Raw genomic sequence first — 19,731 nt, forward strand, 5'->3', positions numbered from 1 at the left:
AAGACTTAACTGAGGGGCTAGTTGGCTTTCAGCCATTATATTAAGGCGGAAGCCTTTAATGCCTCATCGTTGTAAGCAGGAGTTGTAGAAAGAAATGTCACGCTTTTCAATTGGTCGAAATGGTCGTTACGTCACAGTGCGCGAATTTCAAACGGGGCCAATTGCACTTTGGCTAGTAACCATGCAACCAATTAAAGGGATCGTTTAGTGATGCTCCAAGTAAGTGGGACTGAGTTTAGTTAATAACTTCACTAATCAATTACCATAATTAACCTTTCTAGTCAGCCCAGATAAATAAATAAAACAGGGTACGAAATTGGTTGAGTTGGCGAATCGAACCACGGTGTCCGGAGTGCGAGACGAGCACGCAACCACTCCGCCATGCCAGCTTTTCTTTACTTTATTGCCTTCAAAGGCGTGGGAATACAGTGCATTACAACATATGTGACTATTTACATGGCTATTTACATGGCTACAGCACTCCTCGCTTCCAGCGACCATTCCAACTTCTTCAGTTGGGATAGATTCTGGAAAAGGGATACAATTTCGTCGTCTAAACCTCGGTCTTTTAAAACATCGTAGATTTTCAGGACACTCTCAACAAAATATTGATACACAGCTCTGGCTCCAGGATCGCAATGGCGATATGCCATGGCACTACGCCACACTGCATGCATGCCAAGCAGAAAAATGGTGTCATATGGAGCTCCATCGTCTTCGACAGGCAGAAACCTAATGCCGTGCGGAGTGAGCGGCAAATCTTTATGGTTCGCTGCAACACGTCCCAAAAGAAGATTGCATTATTACAGTCGACAAAAACATGGTCAATTGTTTCCTCCTTCTCGACGCTTTGGAATGAACAAAGGCTCGTCTAGTGAATAGGCTGTCTTCGTTCACTTCCATCTTCCTCACCTCCCGTTACGGCGCGGTTCAGGTGTCCACCGAGATATGCGAGACCCATTTCCTTTCCTCAAAAACCAGTTTATCGACGATCAAGGCGTAGAGCCGAACGAGCAATGGCGTTCTATGGACTCCCTGGCAGCGTTGCAAGACGCTGTCGCGCTCCACTCTTAGAGGCGAAGCATAACACCTTAACGACACATCAGGGACACAAGCAGCAAACCTGCGCTTAAGGCTTTCGCCTGACCGCACTTTAGGTCAACAAAGTGCCCCCTGAATTTTAAAGCGAAAGCTTTACTACTTGCACTTTCAAGCATTTGCCGTGCGACGGCGGTGCACATGAAATGACCTTTTGCATGACCTCTATGTGACGTCACGACGAAAAGCTGGGCGACCATCTCGCGCCGTCTGCGAGTAGTGGCGGTGCCACCACCGGCGGCCTTAGATTAGATTCCTTTAGATTGCATTACATTAGATTAAATCGGATTAGATTGAATTGAATGGGATTGAATTGGATTAGATTTGATTTGATTTGATTGGATTGGATTGGATTACATTGCATTAGATTAGATTAGATTAGATTAGATTGCATTATATTATACTACATTAGATGAGATGAGATTAGATTAGATTAGATTACATTAGATTAGATTACATCATATTGGATTGGATTGGATTGTATAACCGATGCATCACCACAAGTCTAACCACAAGCACCACCACCAGATACACTACCAGCTGAACCATGGCGTAGGTACGGATATTGCTTTCGCAATTACCGGGCTTAACCAAGCTAAGCCACAGCGAATTTTTTTTCGTCTCATTTAGCGCAAACACCCACACCAGGCAGCGCGAAACACACACCGGCCTGGGGCGTGTTTCTAAGCATGAAATGCTTTTAGCTCCCGTTGTCGGAAGTGTGGTGACGTCAGCCGAGACCGAGAGCCAACATCCGGGAACTCCATTCCACTCATCCCGGAGCTGAAATGAGAGTATCCGGGCACCATGCAAGGTTTAACGAAACTCTAACCCCTTCTACAGGACCGGCATACAAGCGCCGGTAGCTTCGCGCCGAACGGGTGGTGGCGTTCCTCCCTTCCTGTTGTGGTGTGGTTCGGTTGTCCACTGAGATGACAGAGAATTACTATGCCATTTCCTTCCCTCAAAAAGGCTTGCGTTCAAAGGGCAAGGCATCGCGCCAAACGGGTGGTGGCATTGCTCCCTTCCTGTACGGTGCAGTTCGGGTGTCCACCGAGATGACAGAGAATTACTGCCTAATTTTCTTTCCTCAAAAACCGTCGCGTTCAAAGGGCAAGGCATCGCGCCGAACGGGTAGTGGCGTTCCGTGGACTGCCTGGCGGCGCTACAACACGCTGTCGCGTTCCGCTCCTAAAGGCGAAGCTTAAGCGTCATTAATTAGCAGTCAATTAATATTTAGTCATGAATCATTAATTAGTCACAAATGAGTAATTAGTCATTACTTCGTCATCAATTATGTGTGGCGTAATCCAGTGGTGAGGTCACCAGTGTCACATAGGTAAACTGGTGCGGAAAACGCTTTCGCCTCTACGCACTATAGACAGTTTCGAACGCGCTGCATATACATTCTTGTCAGGCCTGCGTCTCGTGCCCGCGTACGCTTCTGCATGATCCTGCATTTCAATGCCCCCACCGTCACAGCTGCTTAAGCCGAGCAATGGAGGCTGATGAAAGGAGAGGCAGGAAGCACCTTGCGGAAAGTGATCACTTTGCGAGTGATACGCCACAGCAGAAGACTGCTCGCCCCTGCCGACAACGCCATGATTATGCGACCGCTCCCGAAAGCAATAAGGCCGCCACGGTACGTGGCTGCCTACCTAAGCCCCCACTACTGGAGGCGATCGTTATGCCCGTAAACATTTCATGCTTACTCTACTCTAGGTTACTGGAGAGAGGGATTTTTCGATAAATGAGAGGCATATAAGAAGCATATAGTGCGGGTAGCCTTCAGGGCACGAAAGAAGTAAGCTATGTCTGCAACCAGATCAATGCAGAAGACTGTCAGTGACAGAAAGAATATGAAATAGTGCAATCATTTGGTTTTGTGGTGAAAGGAAGAAATAGTCCAGAAGATCTCAATATTACTTGGGAAGCACAATTTCACGTAGTCCTGCAGATGTGTAAACTTGAAGCCAAACCAAAGCAATGATAAGTGCTAAAGTACTACCCACCCCGGGCCTTCTTGGCATTGCTGCTTCTGAAAAGAGACGCCGTCGATCGCAAGAAAAAAAGATGCATGCGTTTTCATTATCGACTGCACATGCGCGAGAAAACCAGGCACTGCACTCACAAACAGTAGGATTCACACCACAGCGCTTTCGCGATTATGAAAAGGCCATAGTGGCATCCCAAGGAGGAAGGAATGACAATCGCTTTTTGGTGGCAATAATTTAGCTTAATAACGCCTGCCAGAAAGTTGTAATTAGCAGCGGTAAAATGGTGTTGACGTCTTCCTTACTGCTTTCCTACCATCGTGATTTTCAGTATCTGTGCAGGACGAATTTAAATCGGTGGCGAAGGCGGGAACCAAATGTGGTGAGTAGCGACGGCCGCGTAGCGAGTGGGTGGTGGACCAGACACTCATATAACAAAAATTACTAAGTATTACTTGTAATGTTGTGCACTAACAAAACAAGATCAAAAATTAAAATACCTTGTTTTGTAAATAAGGCACAACATTTTATCAAGAACAGTGTACTAATTTTTTAAAATTTTGCTGCAAATGCTTACAGCGTGCCTCTCGGAGGATATACGAGTAGATGCTCACATCAGCAAAACGAACAATCTTAAGAAAAGACCACGTAATTCATAAGTAAATACTAATCAGTTACTTGCCACACAGATCACTAACTTCTTAGTAGGTCTTACCCTTTGAACTATGACACCAGCCCTAATTATGAAAATGCGATTGCAGAAATAAGATAGTCTATCTAAAGGCACACATCTGCAGAATTGCTTAAAATCGAACCCAATTTATTTACACACTATTCTCTGCCAACTATATTGTTTTATTTTTGGGGGGCTGAAGGAACGGTTACTAGCTAGGTACTAACTAGCGACCGTAGTGACTAAAGAAAGGAGCAAGATTTTCTTTCACTAGGTATGCTTGAAGAGATAGTAAAAAGTAAAAACGCAGTAAAACGAAGTCAGAACTAGTAACTGCTGCACTTATTTCCTTTTTGCTACCGTATATTCTAAGAGTGAATCCCCGTACGCCAAACGTGGGACGTGCCATCCACAGGCTGCGTGCGTATTGAGCTGGGATATGCGCAAACCTAAACGTGATGGCGTAATTCTCCACTTTAATGGGTGCTCTCCGAACTGCAAGTGACTTGAAAAAGCTCTCAAATAGTCGGGCGCCGAAATGATTTATTGCACCACTGACACTGCGAGCAGCAGCGCGGAATTCTTTGGGCCGACCTTCACGAGTTTTTGTGCTACAAGCAAATGGTAAACCGAAGCAAATATTGCGAATTGAAAAATAAAACTTGGGGCCTTCTTAAACATTCATTTGGAAGTTGGCCACACCCAAACATTCCAGAGGATCCCCAAAATTTTGGAAATGAGCCCACCCCAAAAAATGTATTATCGTCGACTAATGAATGATTTAGGGTGGGTTAGCGAGAATTAGTGGGTGTAGTATGTAGAATAATAAGGATTAGTTGGTGGATTAAGGTGTAAGAGTGGATTGCATTACTGTAATCCGTATGATGATCCAATTAAAGATACTCAAGCATTCTAGTGTTCAAATTTCGCGGCACTGATGACGTCACAACCCACTAGACCATGCAGGAAATTTCGTAAAGGAGAAACTTTATAACTTTGCAAGGCTCTAGCCTAAATGCTAGCGCATTATATGCGCGCCAGGCACCGTCATCATACTCGGCATGTTTGAGTCGCAGCCAGGCCAAAGTTCTCCTTTGAAAGGGCGCTACCTAGTGTAGCAGTTGGCGGAGCAGGGTGCTTAAATTCTTTCAGGTGGCGGTGAATCCAGAACGGACGCAAGAATACAGCTGGAGGGAGGCTCTCAAGGGCACCTACTTGTTGGGCGATACTCCTCGCACACACAAAACCAAAGCATCGACGTCGATAGCAGCACGTGCGCTCAGCGGTAGTAGAGCACAAACGCCGCCGCGTGACCGCCGCGGTGGCTGAGTGGTTATGGTGCTCGGCTGCTCACCCGAAATACGCGGGTGTGATCCCGGCCACGGCGATCGAATTTCGATGGAGGCGAAATTCTAGAGGCCCGTGTAGTGTGTGATGTGAGTGCGTTTTAAAGAACCCCCGACGGTAGAAATTTCCGGAGCCCTCCACTACGGCGTCTCTCATAGACTGAGTCGCTCGAAGACGTTAAACCCCAATAAACCAATAAACGCCGCCGCTTCCGAATGCGCTCCATTTAAGGGTCACGAGGAACATTTGAGAGAAGGCGCTAGGCGCTACAGCGATCTCGAACATCGTAGAAGCAGTTGAGTGTGGCTACAATTTCGCCAAAGGAAATATGGTTGCGGGTGACTTCGAGCATGAATAAATATTCTTTCTTTCATGGTAGGGATGCCAGTACGCATTTTACATCCGGCATACACATTGCGTGATTCTCCTCGGCAGCCGCAAGGAGGTCGACAGTTAGTGTGCGCTAGAGAATCCACTACCGCATGTATTTCTGCGTTTCTACGAGCCGTCGCCACGTAAACACAATGTTGCGTATTTACTCGGTTTCGAACGGCAGAAACATTTCCCCAGTAGACCTGAAGTACGTACTTGTGATTATGAGCCCTCCTCACGTTGTCTTGTATAGCAACAAGCAGCCCCTGCAATTATGTCGACAGGAGAAACTTTCATCAACATCGCTTCAGGAGTTGCCGCGTTGAGTTCAGCTTGGCTACCTTATTCAAAGGATGCATCTGACGCTTATGCTTCGATCTGAGATTTGGCAAAGATTTATCTCAAACTCTCAGTTTCTTGCGGTATGCCGCAAGAGTTGGAATAAAAGTTGTAAACTATTCTTCGAATCACGGCGAAGGCCCGCGGCAGCAGCGGCCATTGCAAACGCATGGCAGGACATCTAGAGGACGGGAAGCAACAACCAGTTCGCATGCTGATTGGCTGATTCTCAGCCCCATTCGTGGCCGCTTCTGGCAAGCAGGAAATGCCAGGCAAAATTACCTTACCGCACTATATTCGGCGACACCTTTTCATCGCAATGAAGGTAAGACTACAGAGGCGGAGCGTCTCTAACTGAGTCATTAGACGAAATAGTTTCAGCAGCCCCGCTGTTCTCTCCGTGGTAACTTCAGCCCATCGCTGATGTAGTTGGCGCCATCTGTGGAAGGTCTACGTAACAAGGAATATAAGTCAAAGTCGCAACACGTAGTGCCTACCATGCCTCTTATACGTTTCGAGTCACACACGCATCGTCGTACTCTGCTACCTTTTCTGTAATATTTGCTTTCCGAACAGCTATTTTTTGCTTTCTGCTGGCGTGACATTCCATACCTTATGTAATATTCCCTGAAAAGGCGCCTTTGAGGAAATGCTACTTAATTGAGCGGAAATCTGGCATTTAACTGAAAACAACATTCCGTTCCTGGTCTTGAAACTCTCCTTGCTATCTCTTTAATCCTTGAACTCCAAGGGCGATCAAATCGCCACGAACACAGTTTGCAGTAGTCGCTAGAGGTTGGTGCCCACTCCAGGCTACGTCGTGGAGCCAGTCATTCAAAAGAAACAACACGTGACATCCTTTTGCGGATTATTTCAGACATGGAGGAGGAGAAAACATTTATTGTAGCACTGTATTGAATTGGGAAGGGAAGCTGAGGATGGACGTTGACCTGGGTGGCAGGCGCTGGCCCACATCAAGCTGAGAAAGAGCGACTGCGGGAACCTCAACACCATGATTCGGGCGGCGGTTAAAAAAGCGCTAGGACTCCCTGCCAAAGCGTCCACCGAGCGCCTGCTCCAACTTGGTGTCCACAACTCGGTGGAGGAGCTGATTGAGGTCCATAGAACAAACCAAATTGCCAGGCTGTCGCTGTCCAGCGCCGGCAGACAAATCCTTCAGGACCTGAATCTTGCGCTGCTCCCCACCACTGAACGCAGAGTCGACATCCCGGAGGCATGGAAAAAATACTTTGTCGGTTAAGCCGCTCCCCAAAAACATGAATTCGGAGTATAATCAGGGGAAGCGTGAAGCCAGGGCAAAATTTATTGAAATTTTTTACGGAAATAAGACAAGCATATACTGCGTTGATGCAGCGGGACCAACCGTGGAGGGCATCTGCACCATTGCGGTGGGGCACGAGGGAAAGCAGGTGAACGGGCTCTCGGTAAAAAGTAGCGACGCGCTAATGTTCGAGGAAGTGGCGATTGCACGGGCCGCCACCCACTCCGACGCAGCGTACATAATGTCGGACTCGCAGCAGGCATGCTGAAATCACATGCGGGCAATATAGCGCATTTGAGAGCAATTCGCATTTGAGCTATTGGCATTTGAGAGCAATTCGAATTCGGCTATCAGTAAAAAACAGATAGTATGGGTGACCGGTCACCGGGGAGTTGAGGGAAACGAAGCTGCTCACGCGGCTGCCCGAGCGTTCCTTCCCCCGGGTTCCACTCAATTCCCCGGTTCTGCCGCGGCAATCATACCAATTCCGCTAATATCTTACGCGGATATCACAAACCATTTACGCCTCTACAGGAGGGTACTCCCGAGACCCGCCAATGGTATCGACAGAACCGAGGAGTGCCTCCTCAGACGGCTCCAAACCGGGTCATTCTTAAATCCCGCCGTACTAAACACGTGGACCCGACTTTCACGGGCAGGTGCAAATTCTGCGGGCAGTATGCTGACCAATACCACATGGTGTGGGCCTGCCAGTTAAATACAAATATATCAGTTATAGAATTTCTCTAGAACAGTATGGTGCATAGTGAGACCCCGCGATCGTCGCACTAGAAGCTGTGCACCAGAAGTCGTGCACAATATTTCAGATCGGGCGTTTGCCTTGAGCCAGTTCAGTGGTTTTGGTTGTAGCTGCTCTCTTTCACACTAAATAAAATGGGATTGCAATAGAGTCAAGGTTATGCAACCTCAAGAGCCTTGCGCACCTTGGAATAGGAAAAACTTTCACAGGCACCTAAGCAAACGGATGGTCAACTACTCGCTGTCCACTATAGTTTGGCGCTAATAGAACATAGGCGACGTATTGAGACTGCGTACGCCTGCAACAGTGGCAACTGTTGCAAGTGCGTTATCTGAATGAAATAAGCCCGGGGATGTGGCCCCTAACTCTAGCATCTCATGACAGAGTCAGCACAAATTTTAGGCAGCATCCTCAATTTGATCCCTTTCACAGCATGCATAGGTCCTTTTAGTTGGCATCGGCTGGTAGGCCGATCATGCTACCAAGCTCATGCTGTTATCGTCCGATCATGCTGCCAAATTTTCTTCTTGCTACAGCTTTTCGAAACTGGTGATGATAAGCCTCGTTCTGGCCCAGGGTCTCTTCAGCATGGGACGCGTTCCTGGCTTCGTCTCAGCCTCGATGTTTTCAGCCCTGGATGAACGGGAGTTCGAGGAGTGCCCCGTTGCCGATCCCCGGAACACTGTCCTCGCTGTGTGTTACACGTCAGGGACCACTGGTTTGCCCAAGGGCGCTGAGGTCACCCACTACAACTACGTGTGCAGCTTTTACATCACAAGGTAGGAAGTGCTGGCAGAAGGTGCGCGCATTTCCCGCCTAAAACACTGAAAATATTTAAAGAGAAGGGCATTCCGTTTCTGCAAGTATAATAACGGCAGCCATAATTACGCTGGACTCACGCCTGATATCAATAATTATTCATGGGTCATTCATTTCACACATGTCTGTCCATTTTTTTGAGCAGAGAAGAAACTGAAAAGTGTTCCTCAGAAGATCTGCAAGCAACCTAGAGTGAAAAAAAATTTAAATTATAACAGTCAAACTCTCAGATTTTTTCTTTTTCAGCCTTGCTAGAAATATTACTCTCAGGGTGATGAAATGTTGTCGTAGTAAGAAGGCGAAACAGTTAATGTGCAAAGTATGCCTCAAACAAGCGTGTTACCCAGGTTGTCCACAATTGTTGAAAGGTGGGTAGTTTAGACTGCACTTATTGTGGTAGGTTTTGATGACATTGGTTATCATAGCAATGAATTGATGCGGTATTCATGAAAATGTTTATAAGTGGCAGCTACGAATCTTCTTAGCAGCAATGCTGTGTAGCCACTGATGTTGAAGAACACCATCCGTAACATGATAACTCATCTGCGTGGAATGTCCCTTGCGAAGTGTACAAAGCTAAAAATAGTTGGGAATAACCTGTGACGAAAGAAAATAGTGAGGGCCCTAAATGAGCTCTGCAAGAAGTTGTTGTCTGTGTGCGACACCCTAATTAAAGCCCGAAAAGATTTCAACAAGTACACATGGCTCCTGATTCACTCAAGTGTGTGCGATAAAGATTTATTGCACTAGTCCTACGCCTGTCACCTTCTCGCCGTAACCTAGCAAAAGCTAGCATCCTCGAGAAAAGCACTGCCAGAAACACGTCGTGGTTTCGAGAGAAACATCATGTACACCGATGATTATTGTAATGCCTTGCAACGTTGTACGCGGCAACAAAATAGCCATTTTAGAGCATTGAATAATTAAAACGAGCCCTCCACACCTCTAATTCATGTTGCTGCTAACGATACTTCAAAAAAGCACGTGAACATGATAATAACATTCCCTTTCTTCATAAGATAAATGGGCCGCGTTTCTTATCTTTCATCGGGGCGAAAGTATGGAAAAAAATTGTGTAACCTAGAACACGCATCGACCTGCGTGTACTCTTTCGGAGGTTAAAATTTAAGGAGAGAATTTAACGCATAAATCTACAGGGTCTGTTCTGAAAGTAGTAGGACTGGTTTTTTCCTGGGCGAACGGGCGGACGAGAGGTGGTCTGCGCGTGCAGGATCGTTGAAGGGGTATGTTGGGAATGCTGGGGGAAATCGGCAGTCGGCTCTCGGCCGTTGAAGAGAGGAGGTCGCTTGTACTGTGAACCCCTGTCAAAACGTCTCGTCACGCAGAATCATCGAGCGTTTACTGGATCAGCGATACGCGATCAAATTTTGAGTAAATTTATTTATTTATTCACGTTGCCTCACAGGCTCCAAGCATGGAGTATTGTGTGAGGGGAGGATTACATAAATAGGGGTAATAACAGGAGCATGAATGACATGATTATATAATGCTGATTGACTGTTAGTACTCATTAAACAGTAAGAACATCATTACACAATGCCAACTGACTGTTAGTACTCACCATAAAACAATAAGAACATCATTACACAATGCGAACTGACTGTTAGTACTCACCATCAAACAATAAGAACATCATTATACAATAGTTATTGACGCGTCAGTAATTAGAAAAAATGGCTGTTATTTCGGTCCTAAAAGAAGCTGGATCACGAATATTGACGATGTGTTCCGGAAGACCATTCCAGTGAACAATAGCCTGCGGCAAAGCGGATGAATTGAATGCAACGGTTTTACCTGAAAGGCGTTTGAAGCTGAGATGGTTGTTTAAACGGCGCGAGGTGCGGTGAGGTTGGGCAAGAGGGAGAGTCGAATGATTAGTGCTATAGACTATCTTGTGAAATAAGCAGACTAGGGCAATTAATCTTCGTGATTGCAAGGTACAAAGAGAGAGCGATAATTTAATGTTTGTGACGCTTGAGTGACGGTCATAGTTTCTGGAGATGAAACGCGCAGCACAATTTTGGACTGATTCAAGGGAGTTAATTAAATAAGCCTGGTGAGGTGACCAAATGGATGACGCATATTCGAGTTGCGGACGAACAAATGTTTGATAGGCGAGCTTACGGGTAGTAGCAGGAGTTCCATGAAGATTCCGTTTTAGGTAGCCTAAGGTCCGGGATGCTTTAGCTGTTATTTTCTGTATATGAGTGGACCAGGACAAGTTACATGAAAAATGAACACCGAGGTATTTGTAAGAAGACACCTGAGAGACTAAGCTTTTATCGAGCATGTAATTGAACCAAGATTAGATTTTTGCGGCTGAATGTCATTAACTTGCATTTTGAGTGTTAAGTGACATTTGCCATGATGAACACCAAGCGGTTACATGATCGAGGTCCCTTTGAAGTGCAAGATGATCTGCAGGTGATCGGATTTTGCGGTAAATTATGCAGTCATCTGCGAACAAGCGAATGGTTGATGTAATGTTGGATGGCAGATCATTAATGTAAATCAGGAACAGCAACGGGCCCAGGACGCTTCCTTGAGGAACACCAGATAGAACATCGCTAAACGGAGATGAGAGGCCGTTAACAACTGTGAACTGTTTACGAAAAGACTAGAAATTCCTTAGCCATGAGGTAGTCAGTGAGTCTAGGTTGAGGGAAGTAATTTTACCTATTAAGCGTGAATGCGCAACGCGGTCGAATGCTTTTGAAAAATCTAAGAATATGCAGTCTGTTTGGAAGTTCTCGTCCATGTTGTGTAGTAGCTCGTTAGTAAATTCCAGTAGTTGAGTCTCACAAGAGAAGCCTTTCCTGAACCCGTGCTGGTTAGAAAAAAAGAAATTATTACTATCTAGATGCTGCGCCACTGCTGCTACGATGATGTGTTCGAGGATCTTACATGGGACAGATGTCAAAGATATAGGGCGATAATTTTGCGCGTTCGTTTTATCACCTGATTTGAAGATGGGGATAATTTTACCAATTTTCCAATCCCTTGGAATCTCACCAGTTGATAGCGACTGACGAAAAATATGGAAGAGAATATTGCTTGAATGGATCACTGTGCTTTTGAGAATTTTTGTATTAATATCATCAATACCGGCAGAAGTCGAAATCTTGAGATTGTTTATTAATGCTGCAATACCGGAGACACTTATATCTATGGGACTCATGTACTGGTAATCGGCATCTACTAATGGTGGAGTAGTGGAATGGTCTTCCTGTGTGAACACTGAAGAAAAATAATTATTAAATATAAGTGGGCATTCTTCTTCTATAACTGGAGCACCAGTGTTATCCAACAACGAAACAAGAACCGGAGTGTCAATAGGTGATATCGTTTTCCAAAATTTTTTAGGGTTGTGTGTCATAAGATATTGAAGGTCATGGGAATAATATTTAAGCTTTGCTTTGCGGATGGCACTACAATATGTTTTTTCGGCGATTTTGTGTTTCTGCCATGAAGCCGGTGTGCCAAGGCGTTTGGCAGCTTTGAAAAGTCGCTTTTTATTGTTTTTTAGTGCATGTAACATCCTGTTGAACCATGGTTTAGACGCGTTCGTGCGGAGGGTGAGCAGTGGTATATGACGGTGCACTAATTCCATTAAACTATTTTTGAACAAAACCCAGTTATCGTTGGCCGAACGCTGAGAAAAAGTCGGAAGATATGTGTCACAAAAGGATTGTAACCCGATATTAATGGCATTGTAGTCAGCGCGCTTATAATCAAAAATACGTTTATGTGTTTGTGCACGTGGGCATGAAGGCATGGAAATCGTGAAATTAAGAAGTTCGTGATCACTGAAGCCATCAGAATAAGAGACAGGGCTTATATTGTCTGGGACTGACGAGAATACGAGGTCAAGCTTATTGTTTCCTCGGGTAGGTTTTTCGACTAATTGGACCAAAGAGAAATCTTGGTAAAACGGGTAAGAGACTCACAACACGATTAAGGAGGCCTACGGTGACGCTTCCATGGGTAGATCAGGTGTTTTTTGAGTGGCACAAGCTGTTCCGAGAAGGTAAGGAAAGAGTGAAGGAAGACGACCGCTCCAGATGCCCTTCGACCAGCAAGACCAACGAAAATGTGTAGCGAGTGAAACATTTACTTAACAATGATCGTAGAATGAGTATCAGAATGATTGCTGATGACTTGACAATTCCTCAAACCCAAGTTTTTGAGATCGTGACAGAAAACTTATCCATGAGGAAAGCGTGCGCGAAGTTGGTGCCGGGAGTGTTGTCAGAGCACGAAAAGGCCAACCGGTAGGATCTTCTTCATCATGTGAATGAGGACCCCGATTTTTTGCCCAGCACAAGGCGGCAACGCTGCCTCTGCCCCCCTACAGTCTCGACTTGGCCCCGCCAGACTTTTTTTCTATTCCCGAGAATAAAATGGACGCTCAAGGAAAACATCACGGATCGGTAGAGGTGGTTCAACAGGCCGTGACGAGGGAGCTAAACAGCATTCCGGTCCAGGCGTTCCTGGAGGCGTACGAAAGCTCTAAAACTCATTGGCAGCAGCGTGTAGGTACGGAAGGGTGCTACCTTGAAAAATTGTAATCGTTTGTAATATTCTCTTCAATAAATTTTGTTTAAAAAAATGAGTCCTACTACTTTCAGAACAGATCATGTATTTACGGTTGTTCATATGATCACTCTGGATAAGATTTGCTAATAATTACAATGAATTCTTCACTAGCTCCCTCTCCCCTCTGAGGCTAAGGATCCATATTATTAAATAATTTTCTGTAAAATAATACTCTGACTCTGACAAGGTGAATCTACTCAGCGGGAATAAAACTAGGAAACCACACCAGTTAGTCGGCTCTGTATATGGCGTGCAACAGGAAGTTAGCAACAGCGGATTACGATTATGCCCGCACAGGAAAGGAAATAACTACTGTAATATTGACGTTTCATGCAAGTATTTCACTTTTAGTTTGAAGCCGTGTAGACGACGAAAATGATGAAAATAAAAATGAAACTAACTGCTTAGCGTACTGTGGAAGGAAAGGTTTGGTTTATGGGGTTTAACGTCCCAAAGCGACTAAGGCTATGAGAGACGCCGTAGTGGAGGGTTCCGGAAATTTCGACCACCTGGGGTTCTTTAACGTGCACTGACATCGCACAGTACACGGGCCTCGAATTTCTCCTCCAAAGAAATTCAGCCTCCGCGGCCGGCATCGAACCCGCGTCTTTTGGGCCAGTAGCCGAGCACCATAGCCACTGAGCCACCGCGGCGGCGTCGTGGAAGGAAAGATTGTAGGGGTTAAATTAAGGAAGATGCATGGAGGAGCGTATATTATGAATGAATTCGTGTCAATAGCCTTCAGAATGATAGTCTTAGGTACATGTCCTGAGGTCCATGTTACGTGCCATATCTCAGTCAATGGAGGACGATGACGCGATTGAGTGCTCAGGTCAACGACGACGACGCTGCAGTGAGGGCGCAAGTGAATGGATTTTCCTTCGGAGACCACTGGCTTTCAGTCTTGCAGAATATCTGTCAGATAATAGTTGTCGGCAATAGTGTTAATAATTCCCCTTCCTTCAAGTAATGCCATGGCTTAGTTATACCAACTCGATACCGTTCATGAGTTGGTGTCGTAGAAAATCCGGCGTCGACTTCGGCGTCGGAAACCGTGGACGAAAGATCCACGAAAAATGCCAGATAAGCAAACTAGGAGGTAAGTGGGCCACCTAGGTCACGTTACCTTGTGGCTTTGTCACAACCTGCCAAACTCATTGTGGGAAAAATGTACACCATGGCAGGTGGCAGATCATGAGTGGATAGCGATAGGCTACTGCGAAGAGCAGCAACCTCGATAGCACAATTCCCACAGATGGCAGCGCCTGCTGTCGCATGGAAGTGGCGCACCGCTTAACCGCTGGACCACTGCGCCAGGAGTTGATGAGGACTTCCAGCGATCTATGAACGCAAAGTAAGAAAAGGCGAATTGTGCATATATTAGCATTGGGGCATTATCTATAACATCATACCCTTAAAATGAAGCTTAAGTTACCCCTCCAATTTCATTTCTACTGTCTTAACAAGCAGAACACTTCAATAGTTTGTTTACACACTCCTAACATGCAAAATTAGGGCGTTATACAAGCTTTAGATCGACAGTGAATACCGCTAAGGTTCTGAATGAGCTAGAATCAACATACCTAAACCCCTTTCGAGGAAGTTTTTTACGAGCAGTTTCCTTGGGCCCACCATAACGAATACTGAGCTCAGCACTTAGAACTCTTTATATCGGTCTCCACAAAAGCATTAGATAGTCATCTAGAGAAAGTATGATGAGTTATCACTGAGATATAGTGCAACAGTCCTCAGGTGGGCGCCGCAATAGAAGTCGAGTCTTAAACCCAGGTTTATAAAAGATGGCACAAAACATTGCTTATAAAATATTAACAATATCGATTACATTGCAGATCTCCTAAGTCCGCATTCAGTACTCACATTTCAGAAAATGTTGTTGAATGCTGTACTGGCATATCATTTTTTAACAGTAATTTTAAAGACTTGTGACCTTTATGTTGTCGAAGCGTCGATTATAAAAACAGTGTTTGCAAACTGTGGTAAAAAAAATACATTACTTTTCTTCAAATATTGCGCGCTTGATCCAAAGATAACATCAGCTTGAATGAGCAAAGGTAAAGTGTGTGAATAGGATTCCACAAAAGTTATTGCATTAGTTTTCTTGCTTTTTGGTGTTACCTTGAAGCGTAATAAATGTTTGCCATTTGTTGTGCACTTATGTCTGTCTTTTTAAAGCTGGATTTTGGCTTTCTAAGCAGTCTCAATGTTCTTTATTTCATAATTTGGTCGTCTAATTAGGCGCTCTTTGTGGCTGTCTATTGTGTCGCAGTATCATTTAAAATACTTGCAGTCAAAATTTTTGCTCTTCGTACGTTACCAATACTGAGTGGGTGTATTACCTTGATACATTTTGTAGCAATTGCTTCTAATTACATATCTTCGCACAAGGTACTTTTCTTTGTTGGTTGACATTTTGAGTGGCGTTTTGCTACGGCTCTAATAAATCTATACTTTGAGGTGATTTGACAGAAGGACATCTGCCCTGCATATATTTGCATATTCATGTTACATATGGACTGCACCGTCCACAAAAAAACATGAATGCTTTAACGGACATGCACAGACTCTTATTTGATATTTGTTATGTTGATAAAATGAGGACTACAAATTACCAAATTTTTGGAGGACGTTTTTCTCGGTAGTCATCCCGGTCCTCAACTCAAATCTGCGCAGTGCCATTCACCTTGAATTCCTCACTACGACGCCCGACGCAAGTCGTACCGTAGACAAAACTCGCGTAGGCCTTTATGGCGGAGGGTCGCGACCAAGGCACCTTTTATTCTGCGCCAGCGAAGTGGTTGCCGAAGACAGTCTCGCCATGTATGAGGGCGGCCGTAAGCACAAATTAGAAACTTTAGCCTCATTGTTGGTGACTTAATTTTCTTCCTGACGCGTACCGCGCGCGTCTGGTTCGGGACGCTTGAGGAAGACCTGAAATCCGGGGACAATACTTTTAACCAGAAGCTCCAGGAATTATTTGGCAAGAAAATTGCATAGAAGTTCATCGCTAAAAAAGATGTGTCTTTTCCAGCCTAGTCGTCCACCGAGTCGTACTTCTCCTACATCATGATGTCCTTGCTTTGCTCTGTGTCGTGACCTATACAGCACCGTATCGTAGAGCGACGCGGTGCGCTGGATTCTGAGGTGAATTGCTGACGACGCCTTCATCTTCTGTGCAAAGCATGCCCAACGGTCCACACCACTGTTCATGTATGTCAACAATGTGTGCAAGCTAAACACCGGCCTGTGTTCCCCGCTTCTGCAGCCTTCCATAAACAGCCGTTACATCCACCTTCGAGGACCTGGCAGCATTGCAGCTGCCGTCAATTCGACTAAATTTTACAAGGACTGTTCGACGCAACTAGAAGGTCTCTCACCCGCTGCGTTCACCTCTCAGCCTAGCGACGCTGTTTCCTGGTTCAAAGCATTCGCCAGGAGTTCGCTAACGTGGCATCATCTCAAGCACCCCAAACCACGGAGCGCTGTTCTCACTGTGTGGCTCCAATGGTAGCGCCTGCAACCATTAGCGACGGCTTTCATACCTGCTACCACTCCCCTGTTCCAGCGGACTGGCGCCCATCGGAAAACAGGCCCATGAGTTTCATTCGCTGTCGTGCCGAAAACATATCCCTTCACTGCTGGAGCCATTTGCCCTCGACACCTCGGCCTTACCTGTAGGTGGAGTGCCGTGGAGATTAATATTACGAACTCAGGCTTTTTTCGGCTCGTCCTGGACCAACACTCGCCGAAACCACCTCGCCTCCCTTTAGTACAGCAGCTCACCTCCACATGGCCCCCGGTGAATTACCTCTCTCTCTTCTTCGTCCTACCCTGGCCATTTCTAGAAAAAAGTAGCCAATACACCTCCCGAATATGACGCTGCATTATGCATCCGGACCGAAAATGCTCTACTAAATCTCTCTACCCAAAGCAATGGCCCAGTGTCCTTACAGAAGGCACCCCTGTACCTGCTCGAACTGCTGCTGGTGTCCAGATGTCCGCACACAGCTCAAGAAGTTCTTTCATCGTCCGCCTCATCGACAGTTTGTTTTGACGATGGCAGTCCAGCTGCCGCCAACTGGCATGTGCACTGCGCGAGGAGGCATTGCCGTTCAAGACGCCGCAGGTTTGCTCACTGTCCTGAACCGGTGCCCCCGTGACAGGATCTTTTGGAATGAGGTTTTGACCTCCCATTCAGCCTTATTCACTGCTCCTCAGGCCTTTTCTGTCTTGAACTACCCATTGTAAGGAGATAGCGCCACCCAGCGGCGTTCGTGAGGAGAAGACAAAGCACGAGGAGCGCGTGCGGAGGGGAACGCGGGGCAGGTCGAAGAGGATTACGTGGCAGAGAAGAGAAGAGCGCGGTGGGCGACGGACGTGGACGAGTTCTGCTGGCTCCCCGAGTTCCGGGCTTGGGCCTTAGCCGCAGACGTCCGGGCCACCAGACCTGGACATCCATCGTCGAGAGCCTCAACCACCAGGCCCAGGCGCCACTCTTCTCCGACCACCCGTCAGCTGCTCCACACAGGCCGCCTCTGGCGCCTACGTGACCTTTTCCGGGATACCAGACCTGGAAACCGTGCCGGGAGCCCACAGACGCCGACGCTGCGGTAGCGTCGCATCAACATCGGAACGCCAAGAGACTCCTTGACTGCCCGACACCCAGCCAGTCCTCTCCGCTCGTTGCTCGAATAAGACAAGTAGTGTGGACTTTCCTCTTTGATTTTCTTTTCCCTGTATTGTCCGTAAGCACCTTGTTCTGTTTCCCCGTGTGTTTCTTTCCCGTGCGTTGCCGCCCTGCTCTCTTGTTCCTTTCCTTTTTTCTCGCTCGTATTGAAATTGGTTTCCTTTCCGATAAAAGCCGCCTCGTTTATTGTTTGTACTTTTGTGTTTATTTAAAATAAGACCTGCAATCTCACAGAGTCCTCACAAATTTGGCGTCCACTACGACAGGACGAGGTCGGTTTTAAATTCTTTGCCTGGTGTTTTAATTTAGGCACAGTATGAGCGCGTCAGATTTGGTTGCTTTAGGCGAGCGCATGGGCTTGTGCGGCGCGGAGTTACGAGCGTGGGTGGAGGACGAGCTTCGTAAGGCACGGGAAGAGAGAGCCGCGGAGCGTGAAGCTGCGAAGCAGAAATTGGAATTAGAGGCACGGAATTTAGAGACGGAGCGTGAAGCTGCTAAGCAGAAATTGGAATTAGAGGCACGGAATTTAGAGACGGAGAAACAGAAATTGGAGTTAGAGGCGCGAAACTTGCAGCTACAAATAAGGCTCATGGAGGGTGGCGCAAATCCTCCGAGTGACCATGGAGAGCGTAGCGTCTCATCGGCCAGCTCCATTAACCCGCACAGCCTCATACCACAGTTCAATGAAGCGCGGGATGACCTCGATGCCTACTTAAAGAGGTTTGAGCATGTGGCCACGGGGCAGGGTTGGCCAAAAGAAAAGTGGGCAACGGCGTTGAGCTTGTGCCTTGGCGGCGAAGCACTTAGGGTCTTCGGTCGGCTCTCGCCTGAGGATTCCGTGGACTATGACAAAGCGAAGCTTGCCTTGCTTCAGAGGTTTAGGTTTACTGCGGAAGGGTACCGGGAAAAGTTTCGCCAGAGCAAGCCCCAGGATGGAGAAACGGCCTCGCAATATGCTGCCAGATTGTTTAGTTTCTTTGACCGTTGGGTCGAGATGCGGGGAGAAGGCCGCACTTTTGAGGTGGTTCGCGAGATGGTCGTGAGCGAACAATTTCTGAACAACTGTCATTCTCGTTTAGCCCTTTTCTTACGTGAGCGGGAGGGCAAGACAGTTTCCAAGCTGGCGGAGGCTGCCGATCATTTTCTCGAAGCACAGCGGCAAAATAACTTGTTGTTCTTCAAAGAACAGGGGGAGCATACGATGAATAAAGCCAAGGACGAGGTTTCAGGTTCACAATCTCGCCTGCGGTGTTTTCTTTGCGAGAAGACTGGGCACAAGGCGGCGGATTGTCGGACGAAGCCGAAGCAATCGTATTGCACCTGGTGCCGCGAGGTAGGACATGATGCCCAGTCATGCAAAGCTAAGAGGCCAGGAGAACGTGAGGAGTCCGCCTGTTGCATGACACCTCGATATTCACATCCCGATAGCACTGCAGTGGTAACGCGCGTAGAGGGCCAGTTGGGGGAGATGGTCTGTCCTTCCAACCCGGTGGAAACTGCTATGCCCGTGGCGCACGGTGAGGTGTTCGGCCAGCCTGGTTCGGTTTTACGGGATACGGGCAGCACCGGCATTGTTGTGCGTGAGTCCCTTGTACCGGCAGCGGCGCTTACAGGGAAACAGGCTACATTATTTTTGGCCAATGGGACCCGTGTAGAAGTTCCGGAAGCGGAGGTGGTGATTTCTTCTCCATACTTCTCGGGTAAGGCCATCGCGCGCTGCTTGTC

General features: G+C 46.7%; 1 protein-coding gene across 1 annotated transcript in view; it reads left to right on the forward strand.

Moving 5' to 3' along the window:
• The window catches only part of LOC149369541 (uncharacterized), a 146,789-nt gene that overhangs the window by 65,324 nt on the left and 61,734 nt on the right, over window positions 1–19,731 (forward strand). The window contains exon 5 of the mRNA XM_089558874.1: window positions 8,442–8,644. Coding sequence (XP_089415000.1) covers window positions 8,442–8,644 — 203 coding nt within the window. The remainder of the gene's footprint in view (window positions 1–8,441; window positions 8,645–19,731) is intronic.

This window comes from Amblyomma mixtum, chromosome 1 (genome assembly GCF_055824585.1).
Source record: "Amblyomma mixtum isolate Tamu chromosome 1, ASM5582458v1, whole genome shotgun sequence".
Taxonomy (NCBI): domain Eukaryota; kingdom Metazoa; phylum Arthropoda; class Arachnida; order Ixodida; family Ixodidae; genus Amblyomma; species Amblyomma mixtum.